This window comes from Bombus pascuorum, chromosome 6 (assembly GCF_905332965.1).
Source record: "Bombus pascuorum chromosome 6, iyBomPasc1.1, whole genome shotgun sequence".
Classification (NCBI taxonomy): domain Eukaryota; kingdom Metazoa; phylum Arthropoda; class Insecta; order Hymenoptera; family Apidae; genus Bombus; species Bombus pascuorum.
Window position 1 is genome coordinate 16,402,392 of NC_083493.1, and position 21,507 is coordinate 16,423,898.

The following is a 21,507-nucleotide window of genomic DNA, read 5'->3' on the forward strand; positions in this document are numbered from 1 at the left end:
ATATATTCTCTCGTCTCTTTTCTCTATCATCTCTCCTTCTCGATATCTTCTTTTAAATATGTTCACCTTTATTTGGTTTTTTTAATTATTATTATTATTATTATTATTATTATTATTATTATTATTATTCATCCATTTAACCATTTCGCCACTATTCCCTTGCACAAAGGTATGACACTACAATTTACAAGAATCATCTCGATTATAAAGTGAAGGTTCTAAGTTATCGAGAAGCGTTACGCGGAAAGGCAAAAACTTCAAAATGCATGTTTTACTACATTAATTTACCGAGATCTATAGATTAATTCGTCTATTCAGTCTGACCACACCATGTAGAAGAACGTGGAATAGTATCGTCATGATAGATACAGTAGACAGAGTTATAAATTCAGGCTTTTAATTATAAATTCTTTAGTCTGCGAGGGATCTATCGACAGTCGGATACGCTTATTTCTCTCTCTCTCTCTCTCTCTCTCTCGCTCTCTCTCTCCCCTTACTCGTGTTTCCTCCGCTACTTTCTCATTTATACTTTTCTATCTCGCGCTCACACTATTTCGCTCATTCTCGCTTTCTCGAGCACGCTTATTTCTCGACACGAATTTCTTTATCTTTTGACTAGATTGCGTCTCTAATATCCTTAAAGATTTACTTTATTTGTTTGCCATTCATTATAATTTGCATCTTACATCTAGTTATCATAATAACATCTAGTGGTAAGAGGATGCCCTATACCTCGAGAATTGCTAATAAACTGCTCGCTTCTTATGTCTCTCTCTCTCTCTCTCTCTCTCTCTCTCTCGCTCGCTCTTTCTATTTATTCTCTCTTTCCATTGCTCTCTCATAGATGAAACGGGATCAGTGTTTACGCTGTATCGAGAACCGACGCACTCCGAGTTATCGGTGTATGATAAGAGTTCGTCTCTAACAACTCCCGTATTCGCTAATATATTATATACAAGTATGTAATTTGCGTATTTCATCATTCGATCAGCGAATTACATACGCGACCTGGTTTCCCATCGATGCGCTTTCCGGCTGTCAGTTGTAGGTTTCGTGTGGTTCTCGTAGCAACTACGAGAGTACGACGCCCGTACATTTGGAAGCTCCTTTGTCACTGGACACATGTCGCCAGGCACGAGCGTACACCATTAAGATCGAACACGCGATGCTCCGTGGAGCGTTCGAACGCTAGGACTACCTTTTCTTTCCAGCTTGCTTCGAGGGCAGTCGCTTCTTTAATCTCGAATGTTCGGGCTTGACCGATTTCTTCTTGGGTCTTTCCGGCGATCCGTTGCAACAGGCACATCCCTTTTTAACGTGTCCGCGTAAACTCGACCGTCTAGCTCGACAGTCCGGCTCGATCAAAGCGATATTGCCCGTTTCGTCGTCCGAGGGCTCAGAGGCCTTGTCACTGGAAAGCATAGCCGAATCTTGGATCGACTCGTTCAACTTGATACGCTTCGACAGACTACTCTTATGATCCGCACGATTAAATACTACTCTTGAATTCACCTGTAATGTATCTTTTTTTTTTAGATAATTGCAGCGTCGCTCGTTCGACAGAGACTTGAGACTTTGTACACTATCCTCGAGTCCGTTGCTCAGAGCGTTGTCTTCCGCTTGACTGCTGATCGATTCGCTTATACTAGAATCCTCTTCGTCGCTGCTCGATCTCATTCTCTCCGACATTGGACTCTCCCAAGAAAGATAATCCATTCTCGTCACCTTCGACGGAATTCGCTTCTTATTGGTATAGGTATACTTGTGCGTCGATAGCATGGGACCAGCGATCGGCGAGAGTGGCGAAGGTATCGTGACATCGGCGGTGTTACCGCTCAGCAAGGTTAAACTTTCGTCCCCCGAGCTTGCTGCCGAGGTATTATTTACATTGATGCTTGGGGGTAGCGATTCCGAATCCAAGTCGATATCCAATTTCATGTTCGATGGAATGCTCGATACGCTACTAGGCGAACCTTCCTTCGAACCGTTTCTTGACATCATTTTTGTCCGACCCGTATCCTTCAACGAATCGTTCTCCAACGACCCCAGATTCGTCGGTGATAATCTCGAGATATCGGAATTACTGTTCGACGCTTCGTCCTGACTTAAATTATCCAATGTTAGCCGCATGTGCTTCGACGGATTTTCTAAATGTAGATCGTCTATCTTGTCTCTTTTCAATTTCTTGAAAGAATCTTTCGCGGATCTGGTTCGCTGGCTGCTACTTTTTCTACGTTCGTTCAGCTTAAAATCGGCAATGGGACTGGCGTCTCTGCTACCGCTTGACGAATCTAACGAACGAAAATAGGAACCACCGTAAGATTTCATACCCAGCGGCTGACTGCAGGATGCGTCCTGAGACGAATGATCGAACGATGGAGAATGATTCGTATCGAACAATAAATCTGCCTCTGGGAACAAGTCGCTGGTGCTCGGTTCGTCCACGCCCAAGTCTTCGCACTCCTCCGATAAACTTTTCTGTAGCTTCATCTCGCGTTCTATGGCGGCTGCTTTTCTCTCCATCTTTTGTTGTAACAATTCTCGATCTAATCTAGGATTTAACGGCGTTTTCATCATGTTGCTCTTATTCGAGTATTGCTGGAATGGTTCTAACGTATGATTCATAAAGTACTTTTTCGCGTTCGTTTGGTAAATCTGTCCACTCGCCATCTCGATACCTTGACCTTTATTGATGATCTGCAGAACGCTTTGAACGTTCTCTGAATTATCCGAGTATCTTGGATTTAATGGTTCCATACTTAAAGAATTCACAGACGTAGGAACGTATCGCCAAGGTGTATCGGGCGACACTTTACCCTCTGGTTCCCAAGCTTCTTGCAATCGCGCGTTTCCATATAGTAAGCCGTTTCCGATCTTGCACGATACCTCCATACCATCGGCAGACTGTTGGACAGCAGATTCTTGACTATCCGAACTACTTGGTCCACCGGTTACCAGGAACTGCGTCGCGTGGTCCATTCCACCAGACTGTTTACTCGCAACCGTTATCGTCGACATAGAGTCTGCGAACAGATACGTAGGCACGTTAATCAAGCTCTTCTTACTTACCACTACACCGTATGAATCCTGTATGCCTCTTCTTACATCGTTACCTCGTTACGCTTCTACAGGGAACCAATTTCGATCGACCAATCTCACGCTATCAAAATCTCTTCTTAAACGCCTATTTTTCTACTCTCTGCAACGTTTAGATGCGATAAAAATGCAATAACGTATCCTATTTTTGACGATAAATTAACAAATTTTTGCAAAAGAGGCATAACGCAACGTCGCACACAGTGGCTAACAAATCATATTTATACATATCATTATTTTCCAATAAAGTGCTTCTTCGTTAGATTCTATGTTTCATTTTCACGATATCAAATTTTTGTAATCACACGCAAGTACCGAGTGTCAAGTACTGTAAAGCAATCCGATCGGTTAATGTACGAATGTAACTATAAACGCAGTAGTATACAAATAGTTTTCGCAGCCACTATGAATGAACGTTGTAAATGAATACAGAGATACACTAGTCTGTTGAATTTACGTAGCAATCTGACACTTGAGAAGATTACCAAAGAAATCGACGAATGTTTTCGCGATAGTGTAATACTGTTGGAATTCTTACATCGAACATGTATATGATGTCTGGCGGAAGCGTTTTAAGTACCACTTGAGCGGTAAAAGTTTGTAAGGATTAGAAAGTTTGTCCAATTATCGTACCAATTTTGGAAAAGACACTAACCAATCTTTTCGTTACTCTGTAATGGTGTGGCATTGCTCGAACGAACGACAGAGTTGGAAGTGATCAAGGTTTTCGGAACGTTCTCCGACATACCCATTGCGTCGTCGATTTTTCTCTTGACTGTTTTCGGGGAGATGATCTTGGCACCAGGGATTATTTCCGCTGATATTTCCTTCATATCCTTTTGTTGTTGTTGTTGTTGTGGTTGCTGCTGCTGATGTTGTTGAGCGTCGTTCAACAAGGAAACATCGGACTGAGTGGCGAAGGCGAGAGCAATCGTTGCACTCGTTTGAATGGAGACAGGTTTGTCGTTGTGCATTTGACTTTCTTGCGGTGACTTCTTTTCTGGGCTATGGGCGATCGTAGCTGTTGGCGTTATACACACTACGTTGTCAGACTTGAGACCCGGCGTCGTCAGTTTGTGTATAGAGGAGTTGAACAGTCTGGCGCCTTGAAGAGTTAAATTAGGATTGCTGGTGATCACGCCGCATATCGGTTGGCTTTCTGACGGTTCGTTCAAGTTACGCTGTATCAGACCGATCGTAGAATTGCTCTTGTTGACGACGATCGTGTTCGTCGCGGATTCAACGGTAACTCCTCCAGTCACCGTGTCGGATTTCGTCATAGTCAAGTCACCGATGATGTTACCCTTCTCTGTACTTACGTCGCTCGTAAATTGAGCATGATTTCCACTATGAGGAATGACCACCGACGCACCCTGAACGTTTTGCGTCGTGGTCAGAGTCTGATTGCCCGACAGAGTCTGCAGCGTTGGTATTTTAACTTGCTTGACTTGTCCCGGTTGCGAGATTATTTTCCCTGCTTGATTCAGAAAGGATTGAAGCACGAGAGCATTTGATACACCGGTGTTTCCAGTAGCTCGTACGGTTGCGGGCATCGTTGCAAGAAGCTTCGATCCGCTGGATACTATCGTGAATTGCTGACCTTTCACTAGGTTCATCGGTAATATGTAATTAGGTCCAGGGACCAAGACTGCTGTGCTTCCCATCTTTCCCGTTACCGAAGCTAGAGCTTCGCTGACGCTCACGGAACCAGCCTGCACAGCTTCCTGAACGATCACCGCTCTCGATTGTCCGGAACCAGGTTCCGCGAAAATCAGATTTCGTCTCTTAACGTTTAATTCCACACTGTCGTTCGAATCGTTCGTCAGGTTTCTAATTTCGGCAGTTGCATCCGTCACGGTTCCAACGTTAGTGGACGGTTCCTCCGGAGCGGAGAAACCAGCAGGACTGTCTTGCACGTGAACAACGCCGCTCGAAGAATCCTCGCTGCCCATTGTTCTTCCAAGATCGTCTGTACTCGGGCTAAGTTCCGAACTCTGTTGATTACTGGGTTTCGTTTTGCTCGCATTCGACTTTTTCCTCTTCGAAGATTGATTCGGATTCGTTGGTGGATTCGATCTTCTCCTCGGAGCGGGTTTATTGTTCAGATCGGGAGAGTTTCGCAATTGCTCCGCGTACTCGTCTAATATAGCGTAGATTCTTTGAGCGGTCTGTTCGTCTTCCTGTGGCTTTTGTTGCGGCTTCGGTATCGGCGAAGCCTTCGACGTGTTCGTCGCGCTGGTTTTCACCGTCTTGGGCGCCGTTTTTTTCACCGTTTTCGATGAAGGTGGAGTGGGAGGCGTTTTCCCAGCGGATGGTGCAGGAGTCGGAGCCGGGGTGACGCACGGGCTGGAAGAACTTTGCGAAGTGACACTGAGAGCGGGCGAAGCCACCGGTTGACAGTAGCTGGTCACAACAACGACCGGAGTCGAATTTGGGGTTTTCGTGGCAACGGAGCCTGCGTTTTGATTTACGTAGGTTAGAGAAACTTTCTGAGAGAAAACGTCCTGTTGAAAATTTACCGTGTTGCCGTTGCTCGCAAAATTGTTGTTGGTTGTTTGCTGCGTCGGCATCAAAAGCTGTTGAGTGAGAGCGCTCACAGAAACCTGCTGTGGTTTGGTAGCTTGCGTTTGTTGCGTAGTGGTTTGAGTTTGTACGGTGGTAGTGGATGCGGTGGATATCGGTTGATGAGACTGCGGTTGAATCGTACTCCTCTCTTTCACTTGCTCCAGGACGCTTTCGAATTCTCTCAATTGTTCCAAAGTGGTTGAACTGACTTGATTCGGTACCTCTATAGGAGATCCAAGCAAATTGTTTGTCCTAACCCTTGGTTGTTGTTGCTGTGGTGGTGGTTGTTGTTGCTGCCGCTGCTGCTGCTGCTGCTGTTGTTGTTGTTGCTGCTGCTGCTGCTGTTGTTGCTGCTGCTGCTGCTGCTGTTGTTGTTGCTGCTGCTGCTGCTGCTGCTGCTGCTGCTGCTGTTGTTGTTGCTGCTGCTGTTGTTGTTGTTGTTGCTGCTGCTGCTGCTGCTGCTGCTGCTGCTGCTGCTGTAATCTTGGCGTGGCCAAAACTGCTTGAATAGCTCCGGTAATGTTTGGTTGCCTCAAAGGAGTGCGAATGATGTTCAACTTGACCACCGGTGTTCTTCCAGGTGGTATCGAATTCGAATGCGATATAGTCGGTAAAATGTTCAGTTGACTGGGATTTGTGGTGGATATAGTAACAGGAATTTTGTGCGTGTATATCACACCCGGCGAAGAATTCTGAACGCTTTGTACTAGCTGCGTCAACGTTTGATTCGTATTCGGACTAGACGCTACGTTTGGGTTATTTCCAGAGCTTTGGACGATATTCAAGATTTGCCTGCCAGTGGATAATTGTAACGTGTTTGGAATGTTTGCAATGGACTGTACGTTTATACCTGTAGACGCGTTCGTTTGTTGTGCATTAGGTACGGATGTTTGTACCGCTTTCGATAGGTTTGTCGTCTTCTGCGGGGACGCCGTCTGCACGTGCGTTTCCGACGAGGCGCCGGTTACGCCGCCCGTCGACGTGTCCTTGGAAAGCGTATATATAGTTTTGCCGAAAGCTTGCTGAAATTTGGGCAAACCGGTGTTTTGTCCAGACTGCGCCGTCACTTTCGCAGACGTTAATCTCTCGTACGTACTCCTGTTTGCGTTTGCGTTATCGGCTCTTTGGTTTTGCCGCGAAAAATTACCAACGTTTCCATCGTCGATGTTCTGCAGATTGAGGACGTTCCTCTGATTGGACACTACGTTCGGATTTACAGAGGCCAACTGGTATGTACCATCTGGTTTACAAACGATTTGTAGCTGTTCCGATGCGATGGTCGTCGAGGCGACTACCGAGCTCGTCGTCGTGGTAGTAGCGACCGTGGAACAAGGAGACGGGGATTTCTTGGGCGATTGACTCTGTTGAGTTCGTCGAATGGGCATCGTTCTAGGACTCGTATCGGGCTCGAGTTGACCGGAAACGTTCGTGGTCGTAGAAGAGGTTGGCGAACTATCGGGTAGTTGATTCGTCTCTTCACCGACATCGGGAAGAATCGACGATCTCGAGGGAGGGGTTTGACCAGCCGGACTCATGCCAACGCCGCTATCGTGCCCCCCGGAAGAGGGTGTACCGGGTAATTGAATACTTCCAGCCACGCTGGGAGTTCTGTTTGGCCGCGGGGGAGTATTTCCGCTGTTGATGGAGCCCGAATTCGGACTCTGTGGAATGTTTCTTGAAAGTTGCACGACGTTTACGGTGGGTCGCATTCTTGGCGGCACCATCATATCCAATGAATTTAGACCGGGTACATTTTTTGCCAAGATATCCGAATCCCTGACAACCTTCGCGAGAATGTCAAACTTTCTTTTGCCCAAGGTCGATTTAGAATTTAAGTCTCGTCCACCAGTAGGAGATAAGTCAGTTTTACCAGCGATCGCTGCTCCGTTTCCTTTTTGTTTCTGATACGGGGATAACGCGTTTTTGTTCGGAGAGAACGGCATATTCTTCTGAATGTTCATCAGCTCGCTCGTAATATCGCCGCTACTCAATCGTTGCTGCTTTTTCGATCGTATCAGTTTGTTGTCGATCTCGTCCGCCCTGGTTAATACGATCTTCGGGTTCAGGTTGAGCGTGCTGAGCATCGGAGCAAATTTCGTTATACTGTTCGTATTATTCTCTAAGTTATTATTGTCTTTACTCTTATTTAGAAGATTCTTGTGCAGTATCTGAGAAATCCTGGCAGATTTCTTCGAATTTTGCGGCCTGAACATCCTCAAAGATTTAAGTACCGCTGGGTCGCTCCTTCTCTCTGTAAGTATTAACGGCGCGGTTGCTGTGTACGTCGAACCTTTTATCGTTTCACGTTTGTTTTCATCCATGTCGGCAGAAAATAAAGTTATAATATCGTTGCCACTTACGTCGGAACCGCTCGCGTCTTCGTTCGTGTTTGTATGTCGAACGTTTTCGTTAACGAGCATATGAAAATGCGAGACGGAATCGACGGTTAATTTTGATGATTTCGAACGTTTCTTACTCGACTCCTTATTGGACGATTTATTCGACTTTTTCTTTACCTCCAGTCGACATCCGTTGCTGCCAAAGCTGTCCGTTTGACTGTCCTGCGTATTACTGTCGGTATCAGAGATCGAACTGATCCTATTCCTAAAATGTTTCGGTTTACGTTCCGTGCTGTCATAGTCGCTTTCGGAAGATTCTAATCTATGAATTTTTCTCTGTTTCGCTGTTCTCCTTGCTTGTAATACACTTCCGCTATCCGAATCGGTAGTGGTAGCGTCATCGAGGCTTCTTCTCGTCGACGATCTCTTGAAGCTACCAGCAGGCTGGAAGCTACCAAACTGTTCCGAGCCATCCGAAGGTAAATCCACCCATTGTTCGTATCCTTTTTCGATTCCAAAAAAGATATCCTTGGTATCGTCTTCCGAGGGCCAATCTTTAAACTGGGAATAATCGATATTGAGGTATTTCAGCTCCTTGTTGGTATTTCTCATCTCTTCGGCATTTTCCAAGTATCTCTCGCACAGACTTTTCAGCTCCTTCCAATCCAAAACCCAGCTAAGCATGTGGTAACGAGGACTGCTCAAAACCACGGCCAAGTCGTCGCAAAGCTGTGGCGACAGACCGAGTTTTTCCGCGTCTAGCACTTGATTTGGCACGGATTTTTCGTCGTAATTCGCAGAACCCGTGACAGCGTCGCCTTTGATCAGAATTAAAGCATCGAGCGTTCTTTCCACGTTTCTAGAGTTCATATTGTTCGATTCTGGAGTCTTACTCCTCGAGATATCGTTGCCAATAAACTCTCCGCAATTGAAGCAAAGTTCTCCGAGTGGACCATTGGACAATGAATCCCTCTTTGGATGCAAAGGACACCTGTCGCTTGCCGAGTTCGTCGTATCTCCCTTTTTCAGAGTTAAAAGGCTCTTTAATAGTTGATCCGTTCGCTCAAAGTTCTTCGTTACTTGCCCGTTTTGGAAGTCGATATTCTTTTTCGTTGGCGTTGTTATACCCGCGATCGAACCGGACAACGACGGCGACACTGGAAATAACGAAGAGTTGCATAAAGACGAAGAATCCGTATTCGCCACTTTTGTTCCGTTCTTTTCTCCTGTATTGCTATCGATCTTTTTTAATCCTATGTTAGAATGACTATTCTCAAGGATGTGGCTTAGTTTCTCGCTACCGGCGACCACGTTGTTATCACTGGAGGTTCCATCCTCTTTCGTTTTTCCGCACGCAACAGCGATTTCCTTGATCCTATCATAACAAGCCCTGGTAGGATGCAGAGAAAACGCTGTCAACACGCACTCTCGGGCAATACCGATATTGCTACCAACCACATCGGCTAACTTGAGGAATTGCATGCTCAGGCGTTTCGCAGTCTCGCGAACCTTCTCCGTATCGGATTTTGTTTTTTGACTCTCCAATTCGTTCATATCCGTGGTCAACGCTCTGATATACAATTCGATTACCACGGGCTTTATGCTATCGCCAAACTGTAATTAAAAGAAAAACAAACGAAAAGGGTTTTCAATTGTTTCTCTAGCTTTGTCAGAATTAAATAATTTTGCAGAATGAAATCGCAATGATAACAAGAACCTACATATACTCACGTGTTTAACGAGTACCGCGCAAAAGATATAAATGTGCTGAGCACTTTCAGCGGGTTCGATTAATTTCCTTATCATCCCCGGCAACGTAGGTGCTACGTCTTTTAATTTCGAATGCAACAATGCCCAGGAGTTTAGAATTTGTTCCAAAACGTTTGCGCCCGTTTCCGGTACAGGGCGTACCATACCAGCTGTAACGAGATATTGTGCAACCAATTCGGCAGCTTTTATCGAATTTCTCCAAACGCGTGCAGTTCCATACTTTGTCGGTCTTTCACCACTGAGACGTTGGACCAATTCCAATCCGTCGCTCAGGTCCATTAATTTTAGCTGAAAAGAAAGCCTTTCCTTATCACCTCATGCATGCTTTTCTAACATCGGCAAATTAATCGGAGTACACGCGGCCGTTCGAAAACGCGCGAAAAGATTCGGGAACCAAAATATTTTCTGTTCACGACGCGATCACACGTGCATTCGTGTAATCACGAAAACGAACCAAGGGTCCACCTTTCCTCTCGAACGATACTCACTTGAGCGAATATATCTTGCGTGCGTTTCAATTTATACAAGAGGACGATATAAACGTCGATCATGTAATGAACGTGATGAGAATCCGAGAGTGAGCGCAACCGATCGCTCCGTCGCAGAGAACGTACGCAAGCAGCGGCGAGTTTTACCGCTATGTCCTCGCAGCGGTCCTCGCAAAGTATTTTCAGCCTCATTGTCAGCAGTTCACCTTTCTCCGAACAGCAGAACTCTGTAAATCGAGTATAATCTATCGTTAGATCGTTCTTACATCTTTCATAAGTTACGGGCGAACTTTGCATCAACGTCACGAGTCTATATTCGCGGTGCAACTGACATTGCCAAGATTCTATGACTCGAAGTAAGGCGAACATCAACGATAACGAAATTGCGTTGGACGTTTCCTTTTCGCCAAAATCAACTTTCAATTTGCCTAGTTCCCCGTTACGTACGACTACACGCGATCCACAGGATGCTATCCTACAAAACAAACTCGGTCGAAAACGTATTGCATTGGCAACTAAGTGATTGCGGAATTTGTCAATATCACTTAACGATAAAATCCGCAATCGCTTAGTTTCCAAGCCGATAGGCTGAAATTTGTTCGTTTAACGCCTCGTTTGGATAAAACGTGTTCTTTACGTAAAAATAGAAAACGTCAGGCTATTCTTTCGTTTTCCTAAACATATACAAACTGGGATAAGAATCGCTTCTATTATAAGATTCACTTTTCAAACTCGATTTTCCAAAAAAAGAAAGAGAAAAAAAAATAACACCAACGCAATTTTATTTCATCGTTACGTTTGATCCTCGTCTTATTTATTATTCCGGGCCGTACGATCTTCTTGGCTACAACTTGCACGACTCGTATAACGACGAATATAAAAACCACGTTGCGTAAAGAGAAGGAAGAAAAGAAGTAAGCGCGCGACCTACCCTCTTCATGTTCGGAATCCGGTTGGCCGTTAAGTATGCTGTCGAGAGCTGGATGAGTCCATGGATTGTGCACCAGAGCTATCAGGGCAGTGCACCTGGGTGCAGCGGGGTGTTGCACCAGGTGTGACGCGCACCTCTGTAACGTTACACTGAGGTGCGTCTTCGTCGCGGGTGACAACTTCGGCCACTCCCCGCGCAGTACCAATTTCAACGTGTGTCTACAACGATAAAGACGCGTGATACGACCAATTAAACCGTGTTTAACGAAGACTGAAATTCATCGAAGAGAAATTAAAGAGGTGGAAGGCCACGTGTTTAACCTCTCGGAGAAACACAAGCACAGGTAAAGATCATTTTCGTTAGAAACCCTTGATTTCGATGATGAAAAAGGGGAAACAGAGTTGTTGTTGTATTAAAGAGGTGTTTGACCTCTCGGAGAAACACAAGCACAGGTAAAGATCATTTTCGTTAGAAACCCTTGATTTCGATGATGAAAAAGGGGAAACAGAGTTGTTGTTGTATTAAAGAGGTGGAAGGCCACGTGTTTGACCTCTCGGAGAAACACAAGCACAGGTAAAGATCATTTTCGTTAGAAACCCTTGATTTCGATGATGAAAAAGGGGAAACAGAGTTGTTGTTGTATTAAAGAGGTGTTTGACCTCTCGGAGAAACACAAGCACAGGTAAAGATCATTTTCGTTAGAAACCCTTGATTTCGATGATGAAAAAGGGGAAACAGAGTTGTTGTTGTATTAAAGAGGTGGAAGGCCACGTGTTTGACCTCTCGGAGAAACACAAGCACAGGTAAAGATCATTTTCGTTAGAAACCCTTGATTTCGATGATAAAAAAGGGGAAACAGAGTTGTTGTTGTATTAAAGAGGTGGAAGGCCACGTGTTTGACCTCTCGGAGAAACACAAGCACAGGTAAAGATCATTTTCGTTAGAAACCCTTGATTTCGATGATGAAAAAGTGGAAACAGAGTTGTTGTTGTATCGGTGGTGGAAATACTCACTTGTGAGCCCATTCTATGAGAGACTGGGTGGCCTCTGGCGTTGCCCCAGGAATGAAATTGGTGACATGCTCCCAGGCGGACAGAAGTGCATTCACCTTGTCGCCGTACTTCTTTTTGCTGTCACTCAATGTCGCTTCAAGCCCCTGCAACCCGGTAAATCAGCCATCGATTAAACACAAGTAAAACCTCCCGTTCATAGACTTTTCCAGAAGAAAGAGGGGAAATGGTTCGACTAATCGACTCTTTGAACCGCTGTCCGAATCTTAATCGTTTGTTTCTGCATCGTGCAATTTGTACGTCTACTTCTAACCGATCGTTTTCGACAACTGATTATCCGTGCCAGCTAAAACGATATCATCGCGATGAAAATATAGAACATCGTATTTCCAATTTGAAAATCGAACTGATGGGTATTTTCGACAGGAGATCGAAGGGGAAAAAGGAGCAAAGCAAGATGTAAGATAGAGAAGGCGCGATACATCGTTTTCAGGAACGGATACACAGCGAGGTTTTCGTTCTCGTTTAATAAAATTATTTACTATTATGCGATTTATATATTTAATAATTGTAATTTCATATCATATTTCACAATTATAAATTTATCGCTGCTATTTGTCATTACCTAGAAGAAAGAAAGTGGCTTTCCTGTGGCTAATGTTAGTTACAAAGGACCAGCGTAATATTTAACTGCAAAGTTTCGCGATGACGAATCATTAACTTTAACCGAGCTCGTCGTTTTCGACGGTTCGAAACTGCGTCTTTCTTCGATCCAACAATTCACCGTCAGAGTGTCCAATTTTCCCGACGAAAACGTTCCGTTTTTAACGCCTTCGCTTTGATAATATTTCCTTCAACACGTTTGGTCCACTGTTCTATTCGTCTGTCAAAGTTATCTCGTCGAGAAATACGAAAATACTAAAACGACGAAAAAACGTAGAATTCGATAGTTGCGTCAACGTTCCTTAAACGATCGAACCGATGCAAACCAATGCGTTAAATAACTTCATATTTGTTAGATTTCCGTTAGGATCGTAAAAGTTGAAGCATAGGACGTCGAAGAACGGCAGACTGGTAATCCAGCGTATAATTATTAATTACCGAGGAAGGTATTTAATCGCTGGAAAAGCGGTAGGGTTGTAGTTTTCAGCAGATAGCAAGACCAGTGGCCGAGAACCACGTGCGAAAACAAGACGGAAACGATATCCTCCTATTAAACCGCAAATATTGGGCAACCGAAATGAATTTCCCGCTGTATCTGAAAACTGGCCGATGAAATCCTCTTTTTGATCGATCCAGAGGACAAGGATCGCGAAGTGCCGAACCAACGCTCGTGCCTACACGACTAACAATGCTAGCGAACGAGATCAAATACAAAAACGATTTAAGAAATCGAACGCGAAATGAGTTACGCGTTAAAGAGCGATCCATAGTTATAACGGAGGAAAAGAAAGCAGGGAAAATGACGCGTTCAGCTGCGAGCAGGTTCGTTAAAATTCAATTTTGTTCGTTAACAGACGAATGAAAAAATGTATTTTCGTAGGTGCGTGAGAAACGATTTTTCTATATAGGACGAACGAATGATTTCGATGCGCGATAAATATCGGAGACTCGACAGTGTAGAAGAAGATCGAATCTCCGTTTGAATGAAAATTTACTATTTCATGGAAACGCTTACGAGATACTGGTGGAAAATGAGCACAGTTTTTACTTTCTTACAGATTCTTCCTTAACTACGTATCCTGTGGTTGTCGCGAAGCATTAGCATAAAAAAAAATAAAAATAAAAATAAAAAAATAACAAAAAAGAAAAAGCATAATAACAACAAAAATTACCTGATTAAAATAAAGCGTCAACTGTTCAGCCATTTAATTCGGATTTAAATCTGCAACGCTAAAATACAAGGTAATTTTTCAAGCGACCTGGGCTCTAGATGTTTTTATTTCTTTGCAGAATCAATTACATTCTAAAAGCAAACGGGAAAAGGAGGAAAAGCGTTGATAAAAAGGAAAAGCATTAACGATACCAAGCAAACAACCGACAGAATTTTTGCAGATAAAAGAAGTCGCTGGAAAAATTCCTCGAACACGGGAGGAAAACTTCCAATTGGAAAGGAGTTAATTTCGAAGGCATACCTTGCGAGCTCAACCATCGGTTCTTACGGGCAACTTCCCGATCTTACTTTCGCGTAACTTTCCCCATTTGCAACTTCTGTGCCCCGTTCACGAGCAACTCCGCGATGCAGATACCCCTCGTTTCATCCCCGATTCGTTTCTTTACTTATTCCAGTTCTCGTTCTACGGTAACTCACCCCCAATTTTACACCTCTCGCCGATAAAATTTTCCTACTCGCGTTTCCCCGGGCAAATTGGAAAATTCGTTCGTTTCGTAAGATCGCGCGTATCTGTTGCGAAAATCTTGCTCTCCTTTCTGAATCCTCCTTTTTACCCATTAAGGACAGATCTCAGTGTTAACGTAACATTTCATTTACAATTCCTTCTTCGGTCATTTCGTATTACCGGATTCTGCCTTTTAGCACTGTGATCGTGAAAGCAAATTCCAAGGATACGTTGAACGTTTCTTTCGTCACCGTTTCATCCTCCATCTACGTCTCTTACGATCTCACACGAAATGTAAAAAAAGAAAATCACTTGAAAATCACTTTTGTGTTTCTGATTCGTGTAACGTTTTCCAATAAACATATTTTGAATTACTTTACATCTCGCAACGATATTACGTTCGCGTATTGCTTCGCTGTTGCATCGGTTCTTAATGGGTCATAATGGGCTATTGTTCACAAAGTGGAAAAGGGATCGATGGTCGATCAATTGCTACTTGTTTCGATCGTTGCAGTTTTCTAGTTTCTGTCTTACGGTGTAATAACGTATAGCCGTGACCCTGTAACGGAAACTGGCAGAACGAAAAACGAGGCTCGGATATAGTAGCAGGCGAAGTATTTCCGATATTAACTTTTACATCGCAGCTTTTCAATAACGTGATTTTATATAGCCCGTCAGGCTTTCGCGAAATTCTATCAACTTCCTCCTGGTATCAAATCGAATTCCAGCGAACATGCAGCTTCGCCGTCGCGTTTCTCGATTCGAATGTTTATTCGAGTCCTTGTCACCGTTTTCTCGCTTCTTCTTATTTCCTCGATTATTCGACGAACGAAACGCGTTGGATATCAAAGGAAAAGTCGTGGCAATTGTTTCTATCGCGTTTAAAAAGATACATCGACGTAATGCAAGTGTTTCGAAATCGTCCAACTTTGGTAAAACACAAAGGATATCGCTATCAAATATTATTATCGTACATTTTACGTTCTCCTACCACTTTACACGTCGTTGGACATTGAACTCGAGACTTTGGTACTTCCGGTAAATTCACAGCCCTGGAAAACCTAGGTATAAGAGGTCAACCATGGGTATAGCGCAACGAGAGCGTAAGCGCCTTTAAAATTAAACGAACAGCAGATCCAGTCTAATTGCCCGTGCTTTGATAAATCTGGTCGGACAAGCGGCTATTCGATCGAACGTTTGATAGATACATTCCGTTCCTAATCTACGCCAACTATCCTAGCTACGCGTGTTACATCGTTCTCGCAAGATCAACGTTGTTGCATGGTAATTGATCAACGAGATAGAGTTTAACACTAGAACTACCACACAAAATTCAAATTGGCTGGTTTTACAATTTTATTTTTAAATTCCTACTTAATGTTATATTTTTTTCCGCAATGATGTAACGACTTTCGCAACTAAATGATATAATGAATTTTATTTTGTTCTTTATGTATTCAAATTGAAAATAATTTTGTAACCAGGCTACTTATATCGATACCAGTGAAAATGACTGGTACTTGTCAGAGTGTAAAAGGGTCGTGCAATCTGTTTATCGAAGCCCAATTAACCAGTCTCCTCGTTTTATACAACTTGCCACGCGTTTTTCAAATTTTTACCGCGTATCGTTCGATACGACGATATCGGTTATCAGGAAAATTCCAGATCGATCGCTAGATGCTAACATTAGAAATACCAGTCAAAATGAGTGGCTCTACAATTTTATAAATGTGTCGATCCTCGTTTAGGAATCCTAGATGGATTAATAGTACCAAGAATATACCACCGTAACATGAAATTGCTTCTGTAAGAAGGCAGTAAATCGATAAATATAAAAATATTCTATTATTAGGTATTTTCTAAAGACCAGTCATTTTCGCTGGTTTTGGTAAAAATAGTTCTAGCGTTAATACGAACGGAGGTCGAGTAAACGATACGAAAGACAAAGGTTCGAGGGGTGGTACGAACCATTGTTAAAAATGAAAAGAAAACGAAGCTAGGACAGTAGTGTAGGCTGGTTTGTCGCGAGACGAACCCTCTTTTTCTCTCTTTCGTTCTCTCTTTATCTGCGAAAGAAGGACCGAAAATGGACCTGTGTCCTCACCACGCACGACTTTTGGATGTGCGAAGACATTCAGAGGGGTGGTCGTGCTGATCGGCGATACAGCAGCAACGATACTGAAGTTTCGGTCGAGAGAACGCGTGGTGGTCGTCGAGACACTGGTAAAAGATCTCCCTTCTTCTTCGATCAAGGCCTAGGCTAACGAGCGACGGGATTTTCCTCCGCGTCGATGACAGCGAGGACCTTTTTCCTCCGCTCTGAGCTGAGGATGACGCTGAGCTGGCAGGGGTAGGGGCAGGGCTCGTAGCGGACATCAGCGACCTTCGCAGCTTCAAGGTTCGATATCCTGAATTACCGGAAGATCCGTGGACGATGTCCTTCTACGAGACCGAACTTTCTATCTCTTTCTTCTCCTTTTCCCTTCCCCTTCCCGCTGCCTATTTTCTTCCTCTCTTTCTTCCGTTTGGTCACTGTCAGTCCCCTCCGCAAAGTTGTTCCTCTATCCTCCTCCTCCTCCTCCTCCTCCGCCACCACCTCCGCCTCCTTTTCTTTCTCGCTTCACCCGGCTATCCCGGGTTTTCTCCTGCTCCTCTCACCGGGTGGTCTCCACAGTCGGGACGCGCCACTACCAACCGAATTCCAGCGCCTGCTGTACCACTACCATCTGCAATTCAAAACAACTACAATCGAATCGTTTCCACTCGTGCGCGAGAAAGCAGACCTCTCAAACGTTCCACTATTTCGTACGTTCAACGCGGTAAAAAGTAATCTCGGGTTAGCTGTGTCACGCGATTCGCTTCGTCGTTGATTATCAACACCTCGAGTCAAGTGGTACCGCGACTAAAACGCGATTCTTTTGCTGATTTAGCGCAAGCTGAATAGGTAGACAGGCTTCAGGTGGTTCGACGAAACACGCGAACCAAGGTATTCGCATTGCTGCCTGTATATCCGCAAGTATCAGGACACCTACTCGTCGCATTTACCTCAACCGATTCGAACGAGATGACAAATTTACCAAAGGAATCATAGGAAGATAAATATAGCGAGAAGCATCCGATTCGCTATATTTCCTACTTGGTATCGATTATTTCAGAAAGAATATAACAAATCGCATCTATTTTTCTCTTGTTTTATAGACAGTGAATTTTCAAGTATCTGAGCGAGGATGGACTATCGAAACAGAGCGGTTTACGTAAAACGTATCGGCAAAATGTATTCATTACGAAATATCGTGGGTTTTGAAGTTTTAAGCTTGCAAATTCCTTTCCGGTTGAAACGACATGCAATTAGAGCGACGGTGTACGCAACGATAGTATTTCGAGACTTCGAGTCTGAAGAGGGTTAAACACAACGAGGCGCGTTTCTTTCTGATCGGTGGCTTCCGATACTAAAGTCCAAGCTGTCCGATTGCCCGAGATCGTCTCTTTGGCCTCATCCAGCCATTTCCACCGTTTTCTTTTTTTTTTTCACGACGAGGAAACACGACCGCGCACGAGACGCGTTTTAAAAGCTCCGATTTATTCGAGGACTTTTCTAATTGCTTCCCACCGATGAAAACTGTTCCCCCGGGCATGCAGATTGACCCGCGCCTCTTTGTTATCGCGATTCTTTTTCATCGTATTCCGTCGTCTATGCCGACAGCCGGTTCTCGGCCACTTTGGAAAGCGAAAAATTCCTTTCCCATCGTTATTTTTGCCAACACTAGCGAAATGGATATCGCCGTTCCACGGAATATCGTCAAGTTGTCGGTCGAAGCTGTAACATTTTTTTTACGGCGCTTCGCTAGCACTGTCGCTCGTACGTCGATGTATCGAGCCAAAGATCAGAATTCATGAATTTTATCTCGACTTTGGCTACCTCGTGAATTTCCAAACATCGTCCCATCGAGACTTTTTCTCAGATGCACGACGTGACGCATACGCAATGAGTACGTGAGCACTGGTTCGCTTCGTTTTAACGATACTCGAGGCTTACCAACAATAAGTACGTGAATTAACGCGTACGAATTAATAGCAAACTAACGATCGAAAGTAACTACGCCTTATTTTCACGCAGAATTCACGGATATGTATCGTACGAAGTTGAAATAGTTCGTTTAACGAGCATCGTTACTGCAATGTTAAAATCAAATTGCACGATTCGTCCAAGCGTTCGGTTCATCGATTAAATATTATTGTTCGAATCGATCGTTATGAATTTTCCATCGATCTCGAAACATTTCCCTGCCTTATCTATAGCCAAGTATAATATCGAGAACAACCATACATCGTTTCCAACAAGTACGTACGCACGTATACCATTCGTGGCTGGAAAGTTGGCTAGGATTTCAGGTCGGATCGCTTTATAGCGTAATAGCAGCAGCTTCTCTGACACAGTCTCAAAAATAAGACACACATATTTTCGTTAGAGAGCGAAATGTTCGCATTTACAAGTCGAACGAAGAGCCAGCAAAATACGTCTCTTAGCCCCGCGTGTCATCCTGCTAGCCAACTTTCCAGCCACGCGTAGTAGATAATGGGGCTTCCTCCCTTCCTTCCCCACCTTTCGTTTCTCGTCCCTTTATTTCCTTTCTTCTTTAGTTCGTCCTCTTCTCTTTCGTCTCCCGCTTTCCCGCCCTCTCGTCCTTTGTTTTCCGTTCTTCTCGTCCCCTTTCCCTTCCCCTCTGTTTCTGCTTCCTTCCTTTCCACCTTCTACGCTTCCGCCCACGCTTTTACCTTTATCCCGTCCTTCCTGTTCCTTTCCCTTTCTCTTCGTACACTCTGTTTTCCTCTCACCCCTTCTATATTCACCATTTGCCTCCTTTGTTCTTCAGTGGCGGCCGACGAGCAACATAAATATTTATTTATTGCGTGTACATACAGCGACGGATGTGTACAGGGGAAAATGCTCGTTCGTAAATTCAACTAATCGAAGAGTTTCGTTTTCGTTATACGTCTGTAAGATTCAAGAAATACATTTCTTCTTGAATTTACCTATAGATATAGAATGACATTGGAATTTTTATTTCGCACGACGATTACGGATCCCGTTGATTCGTACGGATTAAAGTTTAATGAGAAAAGTACGTTGGATCTGACGTAAAAGAAGCTTCCCTGTCTCTATGCTCGCTCGCTATCGTATACACAAAGATTAATCCTTGTCGGCAAATCTAGCGACGATTAAAAATATGTGTCGCAAAATGTGGAGTATACGAAACGCGGCTCTGCAAAAACAGTTCGATGACTCGGGTAATCGAATATGCATGGAACCGACGAAGAAACTATGATTAAGCTGTTCGTGCTACTGTCTAGTATCTCAGCGGGAAACAGTTCGTGGTATAAATGCGATCATATAAAATTATATGTCGTTTTTCCTCTCCAAAGGAAAGGAAATGACGCAATGTCGCACTCACCGTGTGCACGATGTGTTTTGTGTCGTTCGTGGAACGAAAAGGACGTCTACGGGGACGAAATCTCGATACCAGCCGAACCGAGATCGATTCTCTCGTTCGGAAAGTTGGTCTTTTATTCGAAAAGTACATATAACAGCTTCTTTTTCCTACCTTTGCAATTTCGTATTGCAACAGTCGTAAAACATTTCGTCTTCCAAAAGGAGAAAAATATTTACCAATATCCTATCGATTCGGGGCCAATCGAACGACGTTCCGACGAACGAAAGCTTCTCTAAATTGTCGATTTGAAAGACGGAGAAGAAGAAAACGAAGGGATAACAATCGTCATTCGTACTGCTCGGTTTTATTATACACCGAGAGCTTAAACCTCATAAAAGATATAACTTAGAAAAAACGAAGCTGGCACCCCGCTGGGGGTAGCCACATGCTATATTATTTTTTATTTATATATTTTTTTTCTTCACCAACAAGATATAACACTTTACCAAATGTCCGCAAGGACAAATTGTAAAATAACCAAAATAAAATAAAAAAAAAAAAAAACCGAGAGCTTAAATTCCCGACAGAAATGAAGTCGGCAGGTCAAGAATAACGCGACTGCGTCAGAGGGTCCAGTTTTTAGACAAAGCCAGTTCCGCCTATTTTCGCAACAAGCTGTTTAAAATTTCAATGTCTCTGGAAGTCTCTGTAGCCGATATCGTGTCTATTGATTTGGCAACAACTAAACGATTGCGGATTTTGTCATTAGGTGATATTGACAAAACCTGCGATCATTTATTTGCTAACTCGATACATCCACGTATTCCCAACACATTGATTGTCGCGTCATCCACATTCGGGTGACACCAAAGGTTCTTACCGGGTCGCTTATTCGACTACTTGCGAAGGATCGTCGTAAGTATTTGAAAAGATATTCCAAAGGAAATAATAAAACTATTGATCGTTATAAAAGTGATACGAAGATGGTTTGTTAAAAAAATTATTTAGAATGTAAAACTTTAAAGAATTCTATACAAAGCTGAGATTGGACGGGACAATTTGGACGATAAGTTGTTGTTTTCTTTAAATTCTGTCGTGTCTTTGATCGGTCCATTCGACGTCTTTTATCCGCATAACATAGTTTGCATGCGCTTATAATGATTCTTCCGCAATCATTTTTCCGAACGGCGATATTATGCTGACTCCGTCGAAGACAAGGATTTTTTGTATTTTCAGATAACACTAATAAGTTTGCAGCTAATAATCCTCTAAATCATCTAATATTCGTATCCCTCCTTGTTGCAATTTTGTAAGCCGTCAAAGCGTTTACAACAAAAATTCCCAAAAGGAGTTGAATGCACAGTTTTCGATACTATTCGATTCCCTTTCTAATTGTGGTGGTGTAGCGACACATGAGCTAAAGGACAATTCGAATCACGTTGTTGTTTTGCCTCGGAGTATCAACATCGTTAGGACGTACGTAATGTAATAATAAATAAACTCCGTGAAATAATTGTTTGTATTTTCAGACAACACT

At 43.5% G+C, this 21,507-nt stretch overlaps 1 protein-coding gene across 5 annotated transcripts in view; it reads right to left on the reverse strand.

Moving 5' to 3' along the window:
- Positions 1 to 115: 115 nt before the first annotated feature.
- Positions 116 to 21,507, reverse strand: part of LOC132908259 (uncharacterized) — a 60,267-nt gene continuing 38,875 nt past the window's right edge. Inside the window, exons 2-8 of one of the 5 annotated variants that reach the window (XM_060962098.1) lie at positions 16,643 to 17,264; positions 12,203 to 12,345; positions 11,190 to 11,407; positions 10,259 to 10,485; positions 9,732 to 10,058; positions 3,845 to 9,614; positions 116 to 3,023 (exon numbers count right to left, since the gene is read on the reverse strand). In XM_060962098.1, coding sequence (XP_060818081.1) covers positions 1,195 to 3,023; positions 3,845 to 9,614; positions 9,732 to 10,058; positions 10,259 to 10,485; positions 11,190 to 11,407; positions 12,203 to 12,345; positions 16,643 to 16,672 — 8,544 coding nt within the window. In that variant the 5' untranslated portion in view covers positions 16,673 to 17,264 and the 3' untranslated portion in view covers positions 116 to 1,194. Of the gene's footprint in view, positions 3,024 to 3,751; positions 9,615 to 9,731; positions 10,059 to 10,258; positions 10,486 to 11,189; positions 11,408 to 12,202; positions 12,346 to 16,630; positions 17,265 to 21,507 lie in introns of all 5 variants that reach the window. The other 4 variants (XM_060962096.1, XM_060962095.1, XM_060962097.1 and 1 more) reach the window with 4 other exon arrangements.